The sequence below is a fragment of the Dendropsophus ebraccatus genome, chromosome 5 (genome assembly GCF_027789765.1).
Source record: "Dendropsophus ebraccatus isolate aDenEbr1 chromosome 5, aDenEbr1.pat, whole genome shotgun sequence".
Lineage (NCBI taxonomy): Eukaryota > Metazoa > Chordata > Amphibia > Anura > Hylidae > Dendropsophus > Dendropsophus ebraccatus.
Genome location: NC_091458.1, coordinates 12,294,727 through 12,310,347, shown reverse-complemented (window position 1 = coordinate 12,310,347; position 15,621 = coordinate 12,294,727). Strand labels below are relative to the sequence as shown.

At 47.9% G+C, this 15,621-nt stretch overlaps 1 protein-coding gene across 1 annotated transcript; it reads right to left on the bottom strand.

The window, feature by feature from the left end:
- Positions 1 to 1,316: 1,316 nt before the first annotated feature.
- Positions 1,317 to 2,264, bottom strand: LOC138794082 (olfactory receptor 5AC2-like). The gene has a single exon (XM_069972847.1). The coding sequence runs from the start codon at positions 2,262 to 2,264 to the stop codon at positions 1,317 to 1,319; it is 948 nt and encodes a 315-aa protein (XP_069828948.1).
- Between the last annotated feature and the right edge of the window lie 13,357 nt (positions 2,265 to 15,621).

Sequence of the window (15,621 nt, the reverse complement as noted above, 5' to 3'; positions counted from 1 at the left end):
CGTAGCGGCCGATATCGGCCGAATACGAACGATAATCGTTCCGTGGAATAGGGCCTTAAGTGACTGGCAGTGCACTAGCGTTGCTGGTCACATACACAGCTCTATGCAAAGTCGCAGTACTAACGTGAAAGGTTTGCCGCTGATTATGTCTTTATATATTGGGTGGGCCCCAAGAATCAGTTTCCCTGGTGGGCCAAGGTACCCCAGTCCGACACTGGACAGGGCTACCACCCCCCAAGCTCTGTATGAGAATATTTCACAAAGAACAGCACAAGAACAGCACAGAGGTTGAAGTTAAGAGACATACCTTCTTCCTCAGTGCCCCATGGTCACTAGGAAGCTATCAGCAGCTTTCTCCAACCTGTTTAGACAGTGAGGCGTGCGGATGGTAATAATTTAAGGAAAACTTTCACCCCAGCACCCGGAGCAGAGCCGCCCACCACCTGGTACAGCCCCGAATACTTACCCTCGGCTGATCGTGTCTTGAGGTCCGGACCTTAAATCATCAGCTGCCGAGTGCGCATAGCTTCATGTATTGGCAGTGGGTGTCCGACGGCTGGTGACTGTGTAAAGTAATAATAAAGTCCATACATTACCTGATCATTCTCCTTCCTGACATCTGCCTGGTGATTGTCTGAGCAGCCTGTCACTTCAGAGGCCTGTCATTTCAATCTAGCAGATCACTAACATCATAGATTGGGCCGTGTAATACGGTCCCGCCCGACAACGCATCTAAGGTGGAGCTACTGACTACGCTGACACTGCTGATAATACATGACTTATAAAGACCGTTGAAAAGACATTGGAATAAAATAGCTTTATTATATAAACTTAGGAAGTGTAGATGAATTTAACAGATGATTTGAAAGAATGAATTGCCTAAAGGAACACTCTACGTAAGAAAACCCTAGGGCGACTGTCAGCTAGAACTGGACGGTTAGTTACCAAATGGCACCGATAAAGAGTGGAGGACTGCAGGGACTTCCACCAACCTTGAACCATGGTCTTTATAAAATAAATAGGGCCTAACCCATCAGAAATTTATGCTGATTGCGGAAGTCGGAAGGACTGTGATGGAGCAACTGGCGTCTGCCACATGAGGGTTGTATGGTGGCATAAATGTGCATATGAGCTGTATACCCAAAACTAAAGGGGACTTTTAGTCAAAACTTATAAAGTAGCTCAATTTCAAAGTGCTGAAGAAGTCAAATACTTTAACCAAATCCTTTAATACCTGAACTAGTGAACACTTACAGTTAAGATAAAATTTAGCAAATTGGGGGTTCACTTATCGGACAGACGACACAAGCTGAGAATTACTTGGATTTACCCAATGTTTGTTTATGAACAATATGCTTTAAAGTGTGAATCATCTTTACCCTTAAAGCTTTAGTCCTTATCCCATAGATTAGAGGATTTATGGTGACGACAACAATCATACCACCCAGTGAGATTATAACGTGTGTCACAGTAGATAGAGAGCCAATGTTCAACCTATACCTGAAAGTGACAAATGACATGGCTGCCATGAAAGAAGAGTAAGTGATTATGTGGGTCACCAGTGTATGCATGGCTTTCTGGGAGGCTTCCATAGAGATCTTCAGGCAGACAAGAAATGTCCGTATGTAGCAGTAGATCACAATCATTAAGGAGCCTACGAGGACCAGCAAGGTATAAACGGTCCCGTAAACGTCATTGATGAATGTGCTACCACAAGACAATCGGGTAAGGGACATGGTTTCACAGTACACATTATAGATACTATTACCACATAGTGTTAACCTAACAACCAACATGATACATATCAATGCGCCTATAAAGGTCACCAACCAGATGGTAGTCAAGCATAGTATGGCCTTCTTACTGGTCATCAGAGAGTGGTATCTCAATGGAAAACCAACAGCCAGGTATCTATCATATGCCATGATGGTGAAAGTTAATATTTCTACAAAACTAAAGCTCTGAATACAGAATCCTTGGGTCAGACATCCGGACAGAGAGATGGTGGCACATCCGGAGAGCAAGTCTATGGCCAACTTGGGGAGGAATGCTGAACTTCCAACTATAGCATTCCCTACCAGTCCACATATGAAGATGTACATAGGTTCATGGAGAGATTGTTCTGTCCATACAACAAACACAACCAATGTTGATATGAAGATTGTGCTGAGATATATTACAAGTGCAACCACAGCGTAGAAATATCTCAGCTGCTCCATCTCCTTGAGTCCTAAAAGAACAAAGTCGTAGACATGGGAGAGCATGGTCACATTTTCCATTTAAAAAAAGTTTGTTTAGGTTCACAGAGATTTACACTTCAGACTTAGAAATGGACCATGACCTGGTCAACGTCAACCAATAAACAGGCCTTTTTATAGAACTATATTAGCGGTAGGGAATAACGTAAGACAGAGAAGCAGCCGTCAGGGACTTCTGCCCAGTGGATCACACACAGAACGCTGACTGTAACTAATGAGATCAGTAATGACTTTGAAGTCTTCACTAATGAACTGTTCTGTTAATTAGAATGAGACTGTGATGCCAATTAGGAGCAATGATAGTAAACTGTAACACTAGGAATTATATCATAGCTATCGGAATAGATATTTGCTATTCACAATATATATATATATATATATATATGCCATATTTATGGATAAATATGTATAAAAAAACATGATGAGAATTTACTGACTGGTTTCTGTTATATTGGTTGACCACCATGATCACTATCTAGGCAAAGTCTATGGTCCATGGTCTATGGATATTCTATTTATGTGTATAATGGTAAAACCCTTTAATTTTATAAAAAAACAGAAAGACACCTATCACTGGTCTATGTACAGTATGCTGCAAAAATATCCATAGTTACAGACCTCTAGAATGGATGTGTGGAAAATGGTCACAGTTTGTTGCCAGTGGTAAAACATACGTCAATGTAAATAATTCCCTACTAAGAAGGGCCTACATACAGTAGGTTGGTTAACTGTTGGCTACTTACTGTTGCAGGAGTTTCAGTTCCCTATTACAGGAGGTAAGATACAGATGATTGTGTAAGCCATGTAGCACTAACTCAGTCAGAAAGCCTACAAAGACGTAAGGCAATTTTTAAAATTTCAACATAGTAAACAAGTGTTTCTTAACCTCTCCCTATGCCCCTGATGTGCCGCATCACAGACTCCAGGATCCTGTTTGGAACTCATTTTTCCTCGAGTTGCAATGTTACAACTTAGGGAAAAATCCCTAACCTGGCTAATGGCTTGCCCATCAGCCAATCTGTGACTGCAGCGGTGTCGCACCTCAGTCACTCATCGGCTGAGCGGAAAACCCATCAGCTAAGTTATGAAGTTGCTGGAGCCGGGGGTCCTGAAGCCCAGCGGGGGTCCCGGAGCAGTGAGGAAGCGCTTCAGAGGCACAGGGAGAGGTAAGAAGCTTGTGGATTATGTTCCTCCCTACTCCTGCCTTATGGGAAAAAAATTCTGATTCTCCTTTAAGTGTTGGTAGAAGACTCCTTGGCAACTATTCTCTATTCTGACTAGACATTTCTTAGCTGAGATGATAATGATGTTTTTAAGGTACATGTAATGTTGCCAGGTAGTACCCGGCTGCATTCCAATTTTTACCACAGGAGGCGCTGTCCTGGTCCTGTTCCTGTCTGCGCTGCTTATCTCCTCTGTACGTCCTGCTCTTCCACCACACTCCTTACTGGTCCCAGGTCTGCTAGTGTCCATCGTTGTGCTCTCTGCGCCCAGTCACTCCAATTGTTTCTTCTTGCCAGAGCATTGTTAGATCCGCGGTCTCCTAGCGAAGGTGTGTTTCTGTATTTGCAATATCACTACTATGGGGCCCCACCTATATACCTGTCAATATTTGGGTTATCCTCAAACCTCAAGCACAGTGATGGTTTGTCCGGGGGTGGGTTCCAACACCACTCCAGGTTACCATGACAAGTGCCCAAGTGACCCTACACCCACTCAGCAGCCACAACACAGCATAGCTACCCCAGCATATGGCAATGGTCTTCCTCCTTGTCTGCTCTTGCAAAGTTCTTTTCTACGTTTTTTACAAAAGGAGGTTAGCTGTGCATTTTGTAGTACATGGTGAGGCTCAAGGTCGTATTTCTGATTTATTTCCTCCCAGGTATACAATATTCCTTCCTATATATCGCATCCCCTTGGCAGGCCATTCTCAGAGTCATTTGTTATGGTGACTTTGTGGGAATGAGAAGATGTCTATCACAGGGAGGTTTTTCGACCGACAAAAAGGTTACAAGTAGAGATAAGTGAAGCGAATCTGACAAATTCCAATTCACAGCGAATCTGGCATTAAATAAATTTTTTAGTAATTCGCGAATTAACCAGATTTGCTTTGCAAATTCACTAAACATGGCGGCTGCACATGTTAGCTTACAGAACTGTCTTTTGGCAGGAGCAAGTGATTACCCATAATCAGCTGCAAACCCCACTGTGATGCCAGCAACCCCCCATATAATGTGATTGGCTTCCTGGAAGCGGCCAGTCGGCTGTGTATAGTGGAGAGCAGATTGCAGCAGGCAGTTAGAGCAGGGAGAGAAATACAAAGAGATAGGGACAGAGAGGAGAGAAGGGTGGATTGTGGGTGTTTTTTTGTGGGAGCAGTGAAGCCACTGTCCAGTATACCAAGTAACTGGGTGACTGTTGTTCATTATACCAAGTCACAGGGTGCTGGGTGTACAGTATAGGAAGTCACAGTGAACACAGTGTCCATCTAAATACCTCACTGTTTGCTCATTTACCAATGTCCACTGCTATCCTGGGAGAAAATTTATATTACGCCGCTGATCCACCAACATCCACTATTGTCCATGGTGGAAATTGAATGATTGACATTTTCAATGAATATTTTCCAATTTTGACACTGTCATAGCAACAGCTGTAGAAAAAATTGCTACTCTAATTGTCAGGGCCGCGGCAGCGTCCTGTGTTCCGGGCTGCTGCTGTACCCACTAGTTGTGGATGCCGAACCCCATGTGTAGAGGGCCTGGCGCTGCAGCTGCTTTGGCCCCTGTGGTCGCCTAATAGGTTCAGTTCATCAATTACCTGCCCTCTAAATAAAGCCCCTGGCCTGACATTCACTGTTGGAGCCTCTATATGCTTCCTTTAGCATGTCGTCCCTGCTCTCTGTGTTTCCTGCCCATTGTTCCCATCCATGATTCCTGTCTGTTGTTAGTGCCTGTAGTTCCCGTCTGTGGTTCCTGCCTGTGGTTCCTGTCACTTGTGGTTCCTGCTGTGAGTTCTGCTGCGTTCCTGCTGCTTGCCTACATAACTCCAGCTACACCTCACCTGCCGCCGTTTGCAAACCTAGCCAGGGGTTGCGACCTCGGGGTTTGCCTGCCGCAGCAGGCATTGGTGAAGACCAGCGGCCCTTTAGACTCCGCTCCCTGGAGTGGCTTACCCCATCATTAACGGTGGTACAGCGGATCCACGACTCCAACCATTACAGTAGACTCCAACAATGGATTGGTCACCCAGCAGTCCCAACAGATCCAGCAACAGTCTTTGCAGATCCAACAATTGTCTGCCCCTTTTTGGTTGATTTGTTATTGCCCCAACTAGCCAGAATCCTACTCCACACTGACGAGGGGCAAACACCCCGAATTGGCTGTCTGTGGATGGAAGCCTGCCCTGGCAAGCCCTTGTCATGATCGCAATACTCGTACTTTGAGTTAGACATTGACAAAAAGGGGCCACCGTGGTATTTCCCTATTTATGATCCAATACTCGCAACCGAGTGGGACTATTTATCAGGGTGGTGTGGTGCTCTCCCCATCATGGAGGCACCCCGTGGCAACAGGCTAGAGATATCTGGCTATCCCGTGTTTTGAGACTCGCAACCGAGACTCCACGGACTCTTGTTTTGCATATTTCAATTTTTGGGGGCATCAGTGGAGACTCTTGATTGAGTACTTCATTGGAGTTTTTTCACTGTTCTCCTTGAGTTCAATGATTACTGTGTTTTGTTGGTTGATTTCTCCTCAACTTTCAACAGAGGAACTCTTCTGTGGGCGAGTACACTGCCCAGTTCCGCACGCTAGCAGCCAAATTAGATTGAAACTAAGCTGCCCTGGTTGCCATCTTCAAAAGGGGCCTTTCTAGCTGTGTGAAGGATGTGTTATGCAGCCGAGGCCCCTCAGATCGATGTCTGGTTCTCCACGAGAGAGGAGAAGTTCTGTTAAAAACGTGAGCAGCACTGTCCTCGGCACATGTTCTGGTTGGCGCCAGCGTTCCAGAAGCTGCCTGAAGTACCCATGCTGGTAGAGAGAGTGCGCCTGACTTCGAAGAGAGATTGCATTGTCGGGAGCAGAATATCTGTCTCTACTGTGCCAGCCCTGGCCATTTCCACGTGAATTGTCCTCAGCTGTCGGGAAACTCCCGCACCTAGGTCTGTTAGGGGAGGCCTCCCTAGGTGTGTTTGTTTCCTCTCCTTGATTGTCCTTTCCAGTGATGGTTTTCACTCTATCTGGATGGCATTTCCTGTCTACCACTTTCCTGGATTCCGGTTCAGCAAGCAGCTTCATTGCTGCATCCCTGATGAGGGAGTGGCAACTTCCTCTAGTACCACTTGTCAGACCTCTATCTCTTCAGTCACTAGCGAGTCCCTTAGAAATGTCATCCGGTTCCAGACCAAACTAGTGACCCTTCAGTTTGAGGCACTGCATTCTGAGAAGATGGGTTTTTTTTACGTTTTACCCAGCTCAGCTATCTTCTTGGGCCTTCTTTGGTTGCAGCCTTATGCCCCCAGCCTAGATTGAAAGATCGGGGAGATCTTACGCTGGGGACCAGAATGCCCTGTCCGCTGTCTGAAGACACCTCAGCTCTGGCTCTCTTCTTCTCAGGGCGACTCCCCCAAGCTGCTACCTGGCCTTCTGCCCAAATACCAAGACCTGGCGGCCGTTTTTTCGGAAAAGGTGGCTGACATTCCATCCCATCAGCTGTATGGCTGCCCTATTGATCTTCTGCCGGGCTCTACACCCTCGTGGTAGGGTGCATCCACTTTTGGTTCTGTAGACAGAGGCCATGTCAGCGTGTATTAAGGAAAACCTGCAGTAGGGTGTTTTCCTCATTTCTTTTTCTCCTGCAGGTGCTGACATCTTCTTCAGAAGAAAGCAGGGCTGTGGAGTCGGTAAGCCGCAGCTCAGACTCCAACTCCGACTCCTGAATTTTATCAGGACCCACTCCGACTCTGACTCCCGACTCCGATTTGACTCCCGACTCCGATTTGACTCCTGCTCCTTCATAAGTGGCCAGTCATACAGTATACCAGGGGAGTTATTTATCACACTGGCTCAGCAGCTTCTCCCTAATGTCCTACTTGATCCTGAGGGAATGAGGAAAGATATAAAGCAGATACACCTGTGTGTGCAGTGGATGCAGCCAGTCTCCAGCCTCCATGTCCTGAACTATTCACAACTAGACTAGATGGAGCAGGTGGTCTTTTCCTGCTGACAATCTTCTATGTTTCTAACTAAATATTCACCATACACACAGAAACACTGCTAACAATGAAAGATACTTGTAATATAGATGTCAGCCATAGTGATACAGAGATGGTCATACATAGTGATAGAGAAGTTACACATAGTTGTATAGAGGGGTCACTGTGGGTGTGGGAGCACACCATAGTGCGCACACACACACACACACAGCCTGCTGCAGCCATAGCACACACATAGCCTGCTGCAGCCATAGCACAAACACAGCCTGCTGCAGCCATAGCACACACATAGCCTGCTGCAGCCATAAGACACACACACCCTGCTGCAGCCATAGCACACACACAGCCTGCTGCAGCCATAGCATACACACACACACAGCTGCAGCCATAGAACACTGAAGAAAAACACCACATTGAGGACAGAGGTTACTGCTACACTACTTATGTCTTCTCCTCCTCCTCCTCCTCCTCTATATTACACAGGATATCTTTATATTATACTGCTGCTCATATACAGTCATCCAGCATCCAGGAAGAGAACAGCATAGATCTTCCCCACACAATGGACTCTTCCAGTTCAGAAACAAACTGCCAAATAGTGACCGACAACTTTTCCTCGAATACCCCTATCTTATAGGGCCAGTGTCCTATTAGAATGTTGCTCATAATATATATTAATGAGCAAAACTTATAAAATTCATATCAAAACTCAATTTTAACCCTTAGAGCAGTGATTTTCAACCTTTTTTGAGCCCTTGGCACATTTTTTATACTTAAAAAATCCCGGGGCACACCACCAACCAAAATGGCACAAAATGACACTAAAACAGTACATATTATACATATAGTTAATAATATAGATTCTAAATGTATTTATACTCAGTGTGAAACCTGGGCCTGTTTTCTTCTCCCCCCCTGTGCTTCTCTCCTGTGCTTCTCTCCACCATACTTCTCCCCCTGCTTCTCTCCTGTGCTTCTCTCCACCATACTTCTCCCCTCTACTTCTCTCCTGTGCTTCTCTCCACCATACTTCTCTCCTGTGCTTCTCTCCACCATACTTCTCCCCCTGCTTCTCTCCTGTGCTTCTCTCCACCATACTTCTCCCCCCTGCTTCTCTCCAGTGCTTCTTTCTACCATGCTTCTCTCCTGTGCTTCTCTCCCCCATGCTTCTCTCCTGTGCTTCTCTCCACTATACTTCTCCCCCCTGCTTCTCTCCTGTGCTTCTCTCCCTCATGCTTCTCTCCTGTGCTTCTCTCCACCATACTCCTCCCCCTGCTTCTCTCCTGTGCTTCTCTCCACCATACTTCTCCCCCCTGCTTCTCTCCTGTGCTTCTCTCCTGTGATTCTCCCCCCCTTGCTTCTCTCCTGTGCTTCTCTCCACCATACTTCTCCCCCTGCTTCTCTCCTGTGCTTCTCTCCACCATACTTCTACTGTGCTTCTCTCCCCCATGCTTCTCTCCTGTGCTTCTCTTCACCATACTTCTTCCCCCTGCTTCTCTCCTGTGCTTCTCTGCCCCATGCTTCTCTCCTGTGCTTCTCTCCACTATACTTCTCCCCCCTGCTTCTCTCCTGTGCTTCTCTCCACCATACTCCTCCCCCTGCTTCTCTCCTGTGCTTCTCTCCACCATACTTCTCCCCCCTGCTTCTCTCCTGTGCTTCTCTCCTGTGATTCTCCCCCCCTTGCTTCTCTCCTGTGCTTCTCTCCACCATACTTCTCCCCCTGCTTCTCTCCTGTGCTTCTCTCCACCATACTTCTACTGTGCTTCTCTCCCCCATGCTTCTCTCCTGTGCTTCTCTTCACCATACTTCTTCCCCCTGCTTCTCTCCTGTGCTTCTCTGCCCCATGCTTCTCTCCTGTGCTTCTCTCCACTATACTTCTCCCCCCTGCTTCTCTCCTGTGCTTCTCTCCCCCATGCTTCTCTCCTGTGCTTCTTTCCACCAAACTTCTCCCCCCTGCTTCTCTCCTGTGCTTCTCTCCACCATACTTCTCTCCCCTGCTTCCCTCCTGTGCTTCTCTCCCCCATGCTTCTCTCCCCCATGCTTCTCTCCTGTGCTTCTCTCCCCCATGCTTCTCTCCTGTGCTTCTCTCCACCATACTTCTCCCCCTGCTTCTCTCCTGTGCTTCTCTCCCCCATGCTTCTCTCCTGTGCTTATCTCCACCATACTTCTCCCCCATGCTTCTCTCCTGTGCTTCTCTCCCCCATGCTTCTCTGCAGCATACTTCTCCCCCCTGCTTCTCTCTTGTGCTTCTCTCCCCCATGCTTCTCTCCTGTGCTTCTCTCCCACATGCTTGTCTCCTGTGCTTCTCTCCACCATACTTCTCTCCCCCCTGCTTCTCTCCACCAAACTTCTCTCCCCCCTGCTTCTCTCCGCTGTTTCTCTCCCCTATCCCCAGGTTTCTCTCCCCCCCTTCCTCCTCACCTCCTCCGAGATGGTCGCCGCTGCTGTCCGCCTCACCTACTGGCCACCCGTAGGGCCCGGACGTGCTCCTCCAATCAGTGGAGACCGGGAGCGTGGTGCGCTGCGGCGGGCCATAGCGCACACGTTGATTGGATGTGTGCATCACGGCACCACGCAACCGCCCACATTATAATCCGCCACTGATCGCTGCGCATTGGCGGGGAACAAAACACAGGGGCACCATAGTTTGGGGAACTTTCCCCGCGGCACACCCGACCATGTGTCAGTGTGCCGCGGCACACTGGTTGAAAATCACTGCCTTAGAGGACCCGGCCAATTAAAATTTTTGCGTTTTCGTTTTTTCCTCGTGCTTAAAAGGCACTTGCATTTTTTCACCTAGAAACCCACATGAGCCCTTATTTTTTGTTTATTTGGGGGGTATTTGTTTTCACGACATTCGCCCTGGGGTAAAACTGACTTGTTTTATATGTTCCTCAAGTCGTTACGATTACAATGATATGTAACATATATAACTTTCATTGTATCTGATGGCCTGTAAAAATTCAAACCATTGTTAACAAATATATGTTCCTAAAAATCTCTCCATTCCCAGGCTTATAGCGCTTTTAGGCCCCATTCACACGTCCGTGTCAGTTTTTACTGTCAGGAAATCCTGATCAGGAGGCCTTAAATGTCATCAGGAAAGTATCAGGATTTTCTGACAGTAATCCGTTTTTACCTTCAGGAAACCATCAGGAAACCATCAGGAAAAACCTTCAGGATTTCCTGATGAGAAGAAAAATAGGACATGTATTTCTGCAAACTGGATGGTCACAGCTTGCAGAAGTACAACTCCCATCATGCCCGGCTGACAGGTCATGATGGAAGTTGTACTTCTGCAGTCTGTGGTCACCCAGGTTGCAGGACATGATGGGAGTTGTACTTCTGCAACCTGGATGGCCACAGGCTGAAGAAGTACAACTCCCATCATGACTTTTCAGCAGGACATGGTGGGAGTTGTACTTCTGCAACCTGGATGGCCACAGGCTGCAGAAGTACAACTCCCATCATGACCTGTCAGCAGGGCATGGTGGGAGTTGTACTTCTGCAACCTGGATGGCCACAGGCTGCAGAAGTACAACTCCCATCATGACCTGTCAGCAGGGCATGGTGGGAGTTGTACTTCTGTAACCTGGATGGCCACAGGCTGCAGAAGTACAACTCCCATCATTACCTGTCAGCAGGGCATGATGGGAGTTTTAATCTCACCGGTCCTGGTCTCCTGGCCGCCGGGGGGGGGGGGGGTAGCGTGGGTGCCGCGAGTGGCCGGGGGGGGGTAGCGTGGGTGCCGCGAGTGGCCGCGGGGGGGGGGAGGGGGCCGGGTGCCGCGAGTGGCCGCGAGTGGGGGGGTGCCGCGAGTGGCCGAGGGGGTGCCGCGAGTGGCCGCTGGGGGGGGGGTGCGGGGGTGCCGCGAGTGGCTGGGGGGGGGGGTGCGGGTGCTGTGGTCCGGTGTGGTACCTGCAGAAGAGGCGGCGGACGAAGAGGCAGCAGGAGGCCAGGGCAGAGGCGGAAGGTGGTCCGGGAGAGTGGAACTCCGGACGCTTTCCTGATGTGCAGGAAGGCGTCCGGGGCCCGCGCGCTCCCATAGACTCCTATGAGGGCGTCCGGGCCGGTTTTCCGGACGAAAATAGGACCGGTTCTAAAAAATCCGGTCCTATTTTCCGGAATGGACACCCTTCCGGAAAATTCCGGAAGGGTGTCCGTGTCCAATGAAAGTCTATGCGTCCGGAAATCCGTCCGGATTTCCTGATAGGAAATCCGGGTGGTTTTTCCGAACGTGTGAAGGGGGCCTTATCCTTTGGTCTATGGGGCTGTGTCAGGTGTCATTTTTTGCGCCATGATGTGTTCTTTCTATCGGTACCTTGATTGCGCATATGCGACTTTTTGATCGCTTTTTATTACAATTTTTCTGGATTTGATGCGACCAAAAATGCGCAATTTTGCACTTTGGGATTTTTTTGCGCTTACAGTGCGAGATCGGGAATGGGATAAATTAATAGTTCGGGCTATTACGCATGCGGCGATACCAAACATGTTTATTTGTTTATTTTTATTTATAACATGGGAAAAGGGGGGTGATTCTGACTTTTATTAGGGCTTTTTATTATTGACACTTTTATTTGTACTTTTATACTTATACTAGAAGCCCCCCTGGGGTTAGGGTTATTCCCCCTGGGGTTAGGGTTATTCCCCCTGGAGGACTTCTAGTATAAGTGCACTGATCTCTCATTGAGATCTGTGCTGCATAGATATGCAGCACAGATCCACGAGATAGGCACATTGATTGCTTCCGACTGCTGCAGCCGGAAGCAATCGAGTGCTGAGACGGGATCAGCGCCATTACGGCGCTGACCCCGGACGGGGTAAGATGTGTGGATCGCTCCTCCGGGACAACGTCCCGGAGGAGCGATCCTCCCCACTAGACACCAGGGAACGGCTACATCAAGTAATCGGATGCAGCTGTCAACTTTGACAGCTGCATCCGACTACTCTATTAGTGGGCACGGCGATCGGACCGTGCCCACTAATAGCCGCGGTCCCGGGCTACGAGCGGCACCTGGGACCGCGATGGTTCAGAGCGCGGCCCCACTCTGAATGCGTGGAGGTGCCCCTGGACGTACGGGTACATCCAGGGTCGCCTAGGGGTTAAATTGTTCTAAGATTTTTTTTAAAGTGTAACTTTTATTGCAGAAATCAATAGTACAGGCAATTTTAAGAAACTTTGTACTTGGTTTTATTAGCCCAAAAATTTATTTTTATCATGAAAAAGCAGTTTGAAGCTCTCCCCCTGTCTTTATGGTTTTCCTATGGAGAGAGAAAGTAAAGGCAGAAAAACAGGACAACAAAGAGTTAATTTACATTCACATCACGGGCTCTCTCCTCTGCAGTCACCACTGACCTCTCTGACCTCTGAATAGGGCTCTGAATAGCTCCCCTGCTGAGCAATCCTTTGTTCTCGGCTCTCAGTTGCCCACTAATCTCTCTCCTTCCCCCTCCCCCCTCCCCTCTTCATAGAACAGACAGATCCGACATATGAAAAAATAGTCGAGATTTCCTGATTCTGAGCAGTGGATGACAGAAAGGAGAGGAGGGGGGGACCTGGGAAAAGGCTTTTTACATGCTGATAATGGCATATTTGTTTAATAAAACCAATTACAAAGTTTCTTAAAATCGCCTTGACTATTGATTTCTGCAAAAAAAAAATAAATAAATTAACGACAGTGACTCTTTAGAGCTGGAGTCGGTACATTTTTTACTAGTTCCTGCTCCGACTCCACGACTCAGACTTCGACTCTACAGCCCTGGAAGAAAGATGGGTCTCTCCTTCCCTGCATCAACTACCGGGTCTTAATAAGGTGACAGTAAAAGAAAACGTTATCCGCTGCCCTTGATTTTTGAGATTTTTGACTGTCTGCGAGGAGCCCAGATCTTCATAAAGCTCGTAATCTGATCAGGTTTCATGAAGGCAACGAATGGAAGACCACCTTTAACACCAGGGATGAGTATCTGGTCATGTCTTATGACCTATACAACGTACACAAGTACGCCGTGTTACGATGGTTAAGGGCCAACCGTCTGTATGGCAAGTTGGAGAAGTGTGTATTCCATCAGTCTAGTCTTCCCATCCTAGGATACATAGTCTCAGATCGTGGTCTCCAGATAGATCCAACGAAATATTTGGCTGTCCTTCAGTGGCCACGCCCTGTCGGGCTTTGAGCAATACAACGGTTTCTGGGGTTTGCAACTTATTATCGGCAGTTCATTGCACATTTTCTACCCTGGTAACGCCAATTGTGGCCCTTACTAAAAAGAAGGCAAACCTAAAGCAGTGGCCACCCAGGCTGAACCTTTGCTAGGTTGAAAGCAGCCTTCACTTCTGCTCCCACCAAGCCATTTTCATTATAAGTGGATGCCTTTTCTGTGGGCACAGGAGCTGTTATCAATCAGAAGGACCCTTCTGGGAAGACTAAAAACTATAATTTCTTCTCAAAGTCCTTTTCCCCAGCTGAGAGGAATTACACAATAGGGGAACGTGAACTACTGGCAATTAAGTTAGCCCTGGAGGAATGGCACCATCCATGGCGTTAACTTCGCCATCCATTTCTGCCCAGTCGAGAAGAACATAAAGGCTGACGGGCTCTCACGGGCATCTGATGTCCTGGGTGAGGAGGACCTTTCCCACTACGTCCTACCACCTGAACACCTGATGCTGGTAGCCACCTCTGACCTGCAGGATTTTCCTCCCGGCAAGACCTACGTATGTCCAGCGCTCTGAAGAAGAATTTTAAAATGGGGTCACTCTTCCTTGATTGCCAGACATCCAGGAATCCAGAAGACTGGACAACTAATCTCTTGACACTACTGATGGCCCAGTCTTTCTAAAGATGTCAAGGAGTTTGTGGCCTCTTGCTCCATCTGTGCCAAAAACAAGTCCCATCGTATTGTGCTAGCCAGTCTTCTCCAGCCTCTGCCCATTCCAGGTCGTCACTTATTGCCATGGACTTTGTTACTGACCTTCCCTCTTCTGCCGGTAACACAGTCACCTGGGTGGTGACGGATGGATTCTCTAAAATGTTTCATTTTGTGCCTTTTCCGGGTCTGCCTTCTGCTCCTCGTCTGTAAAATTTAGACTGGTGCAAACTGCCCACAGCAACCGATCACAGCTCAGATTCCAGCTCTGGTGAAAGGAAAGAGGAGCTGTGATTGGCTGCTGTGGCCAGTTTTCACCAGTTTAAAATTTTACACCCTTTGATAAATCTCCAGGGGACCTCAGTTTATCTCCAGCTTTTGGCATGCTCTTTGTTCCCAGCTCCAGTTGAAGTTGGATTTTTCCTTGGCCTACCATCCTGAGACCAAAGGGCAAGTTGAGAGAGTCAACCAGGTTCTGGGGAACTATCTCCAACATTTTGGGGGAGATTTATGAAAGGGTGTAAATATACACCTGGTGTAAACATTTATGAAATCCGGCATTTTTTTACGCCCGGCTTACAAATGTCCCCGCAGCTCCGCAGCTCAGGATTTATGTAGAGGCGCATTGCCTCTACATAAATCCTGATCGACTGGAGCCAGTTCGTGCGTAAATTTTGAAACCTATGCCAGCTCAGAGCTGAGGTACCAGCCATGAATGGACTGGTATCAGATTTTAAGTCCACCTGGGAGCAGACACGACAATCTCTATTTCGTGCTTCTGGTCAGATGAAGGCTCAGAGAGACAAGCGGAGTTCTGCTGTAATCTTCACTCTCAAGTATATCCGTCTCAGAATTCCCAGTTACCAGTTGGGCCCACGGTTCCTCGGACCATTCACGGTGTTGAGGCACATCAACTCGCCTACAAGCTTCGTCTGCCTCAAACCATGCGAATCCCGAATTCCTTCCATGTCTCCCTCCTAAAGCCAGTGGTCCTCAACTGTTTCTCCAGTAAGCCCTCCTCTTCTTCTCTGCAAACAGTCTCTGATGATATCTATGCCATTAAGGATATCCTGGCAATGAAGACTGTGAGGGGGAGACGCTTCTTTCTGGTTGACTGGAAAGGTTTTGGTCCGGAAGAAAGATCCTGGGAGCCTAAAGTCAACATCTTGAATCGAGAACTCATCAGGAAGTTCCTTTGGGCAAGAAAGAAGGGGAGACCAAAGGGGAGAGGTACTGTCAGGGCGCACCCTCTCTGGCATCTAGCTGCAAATGCCAGAC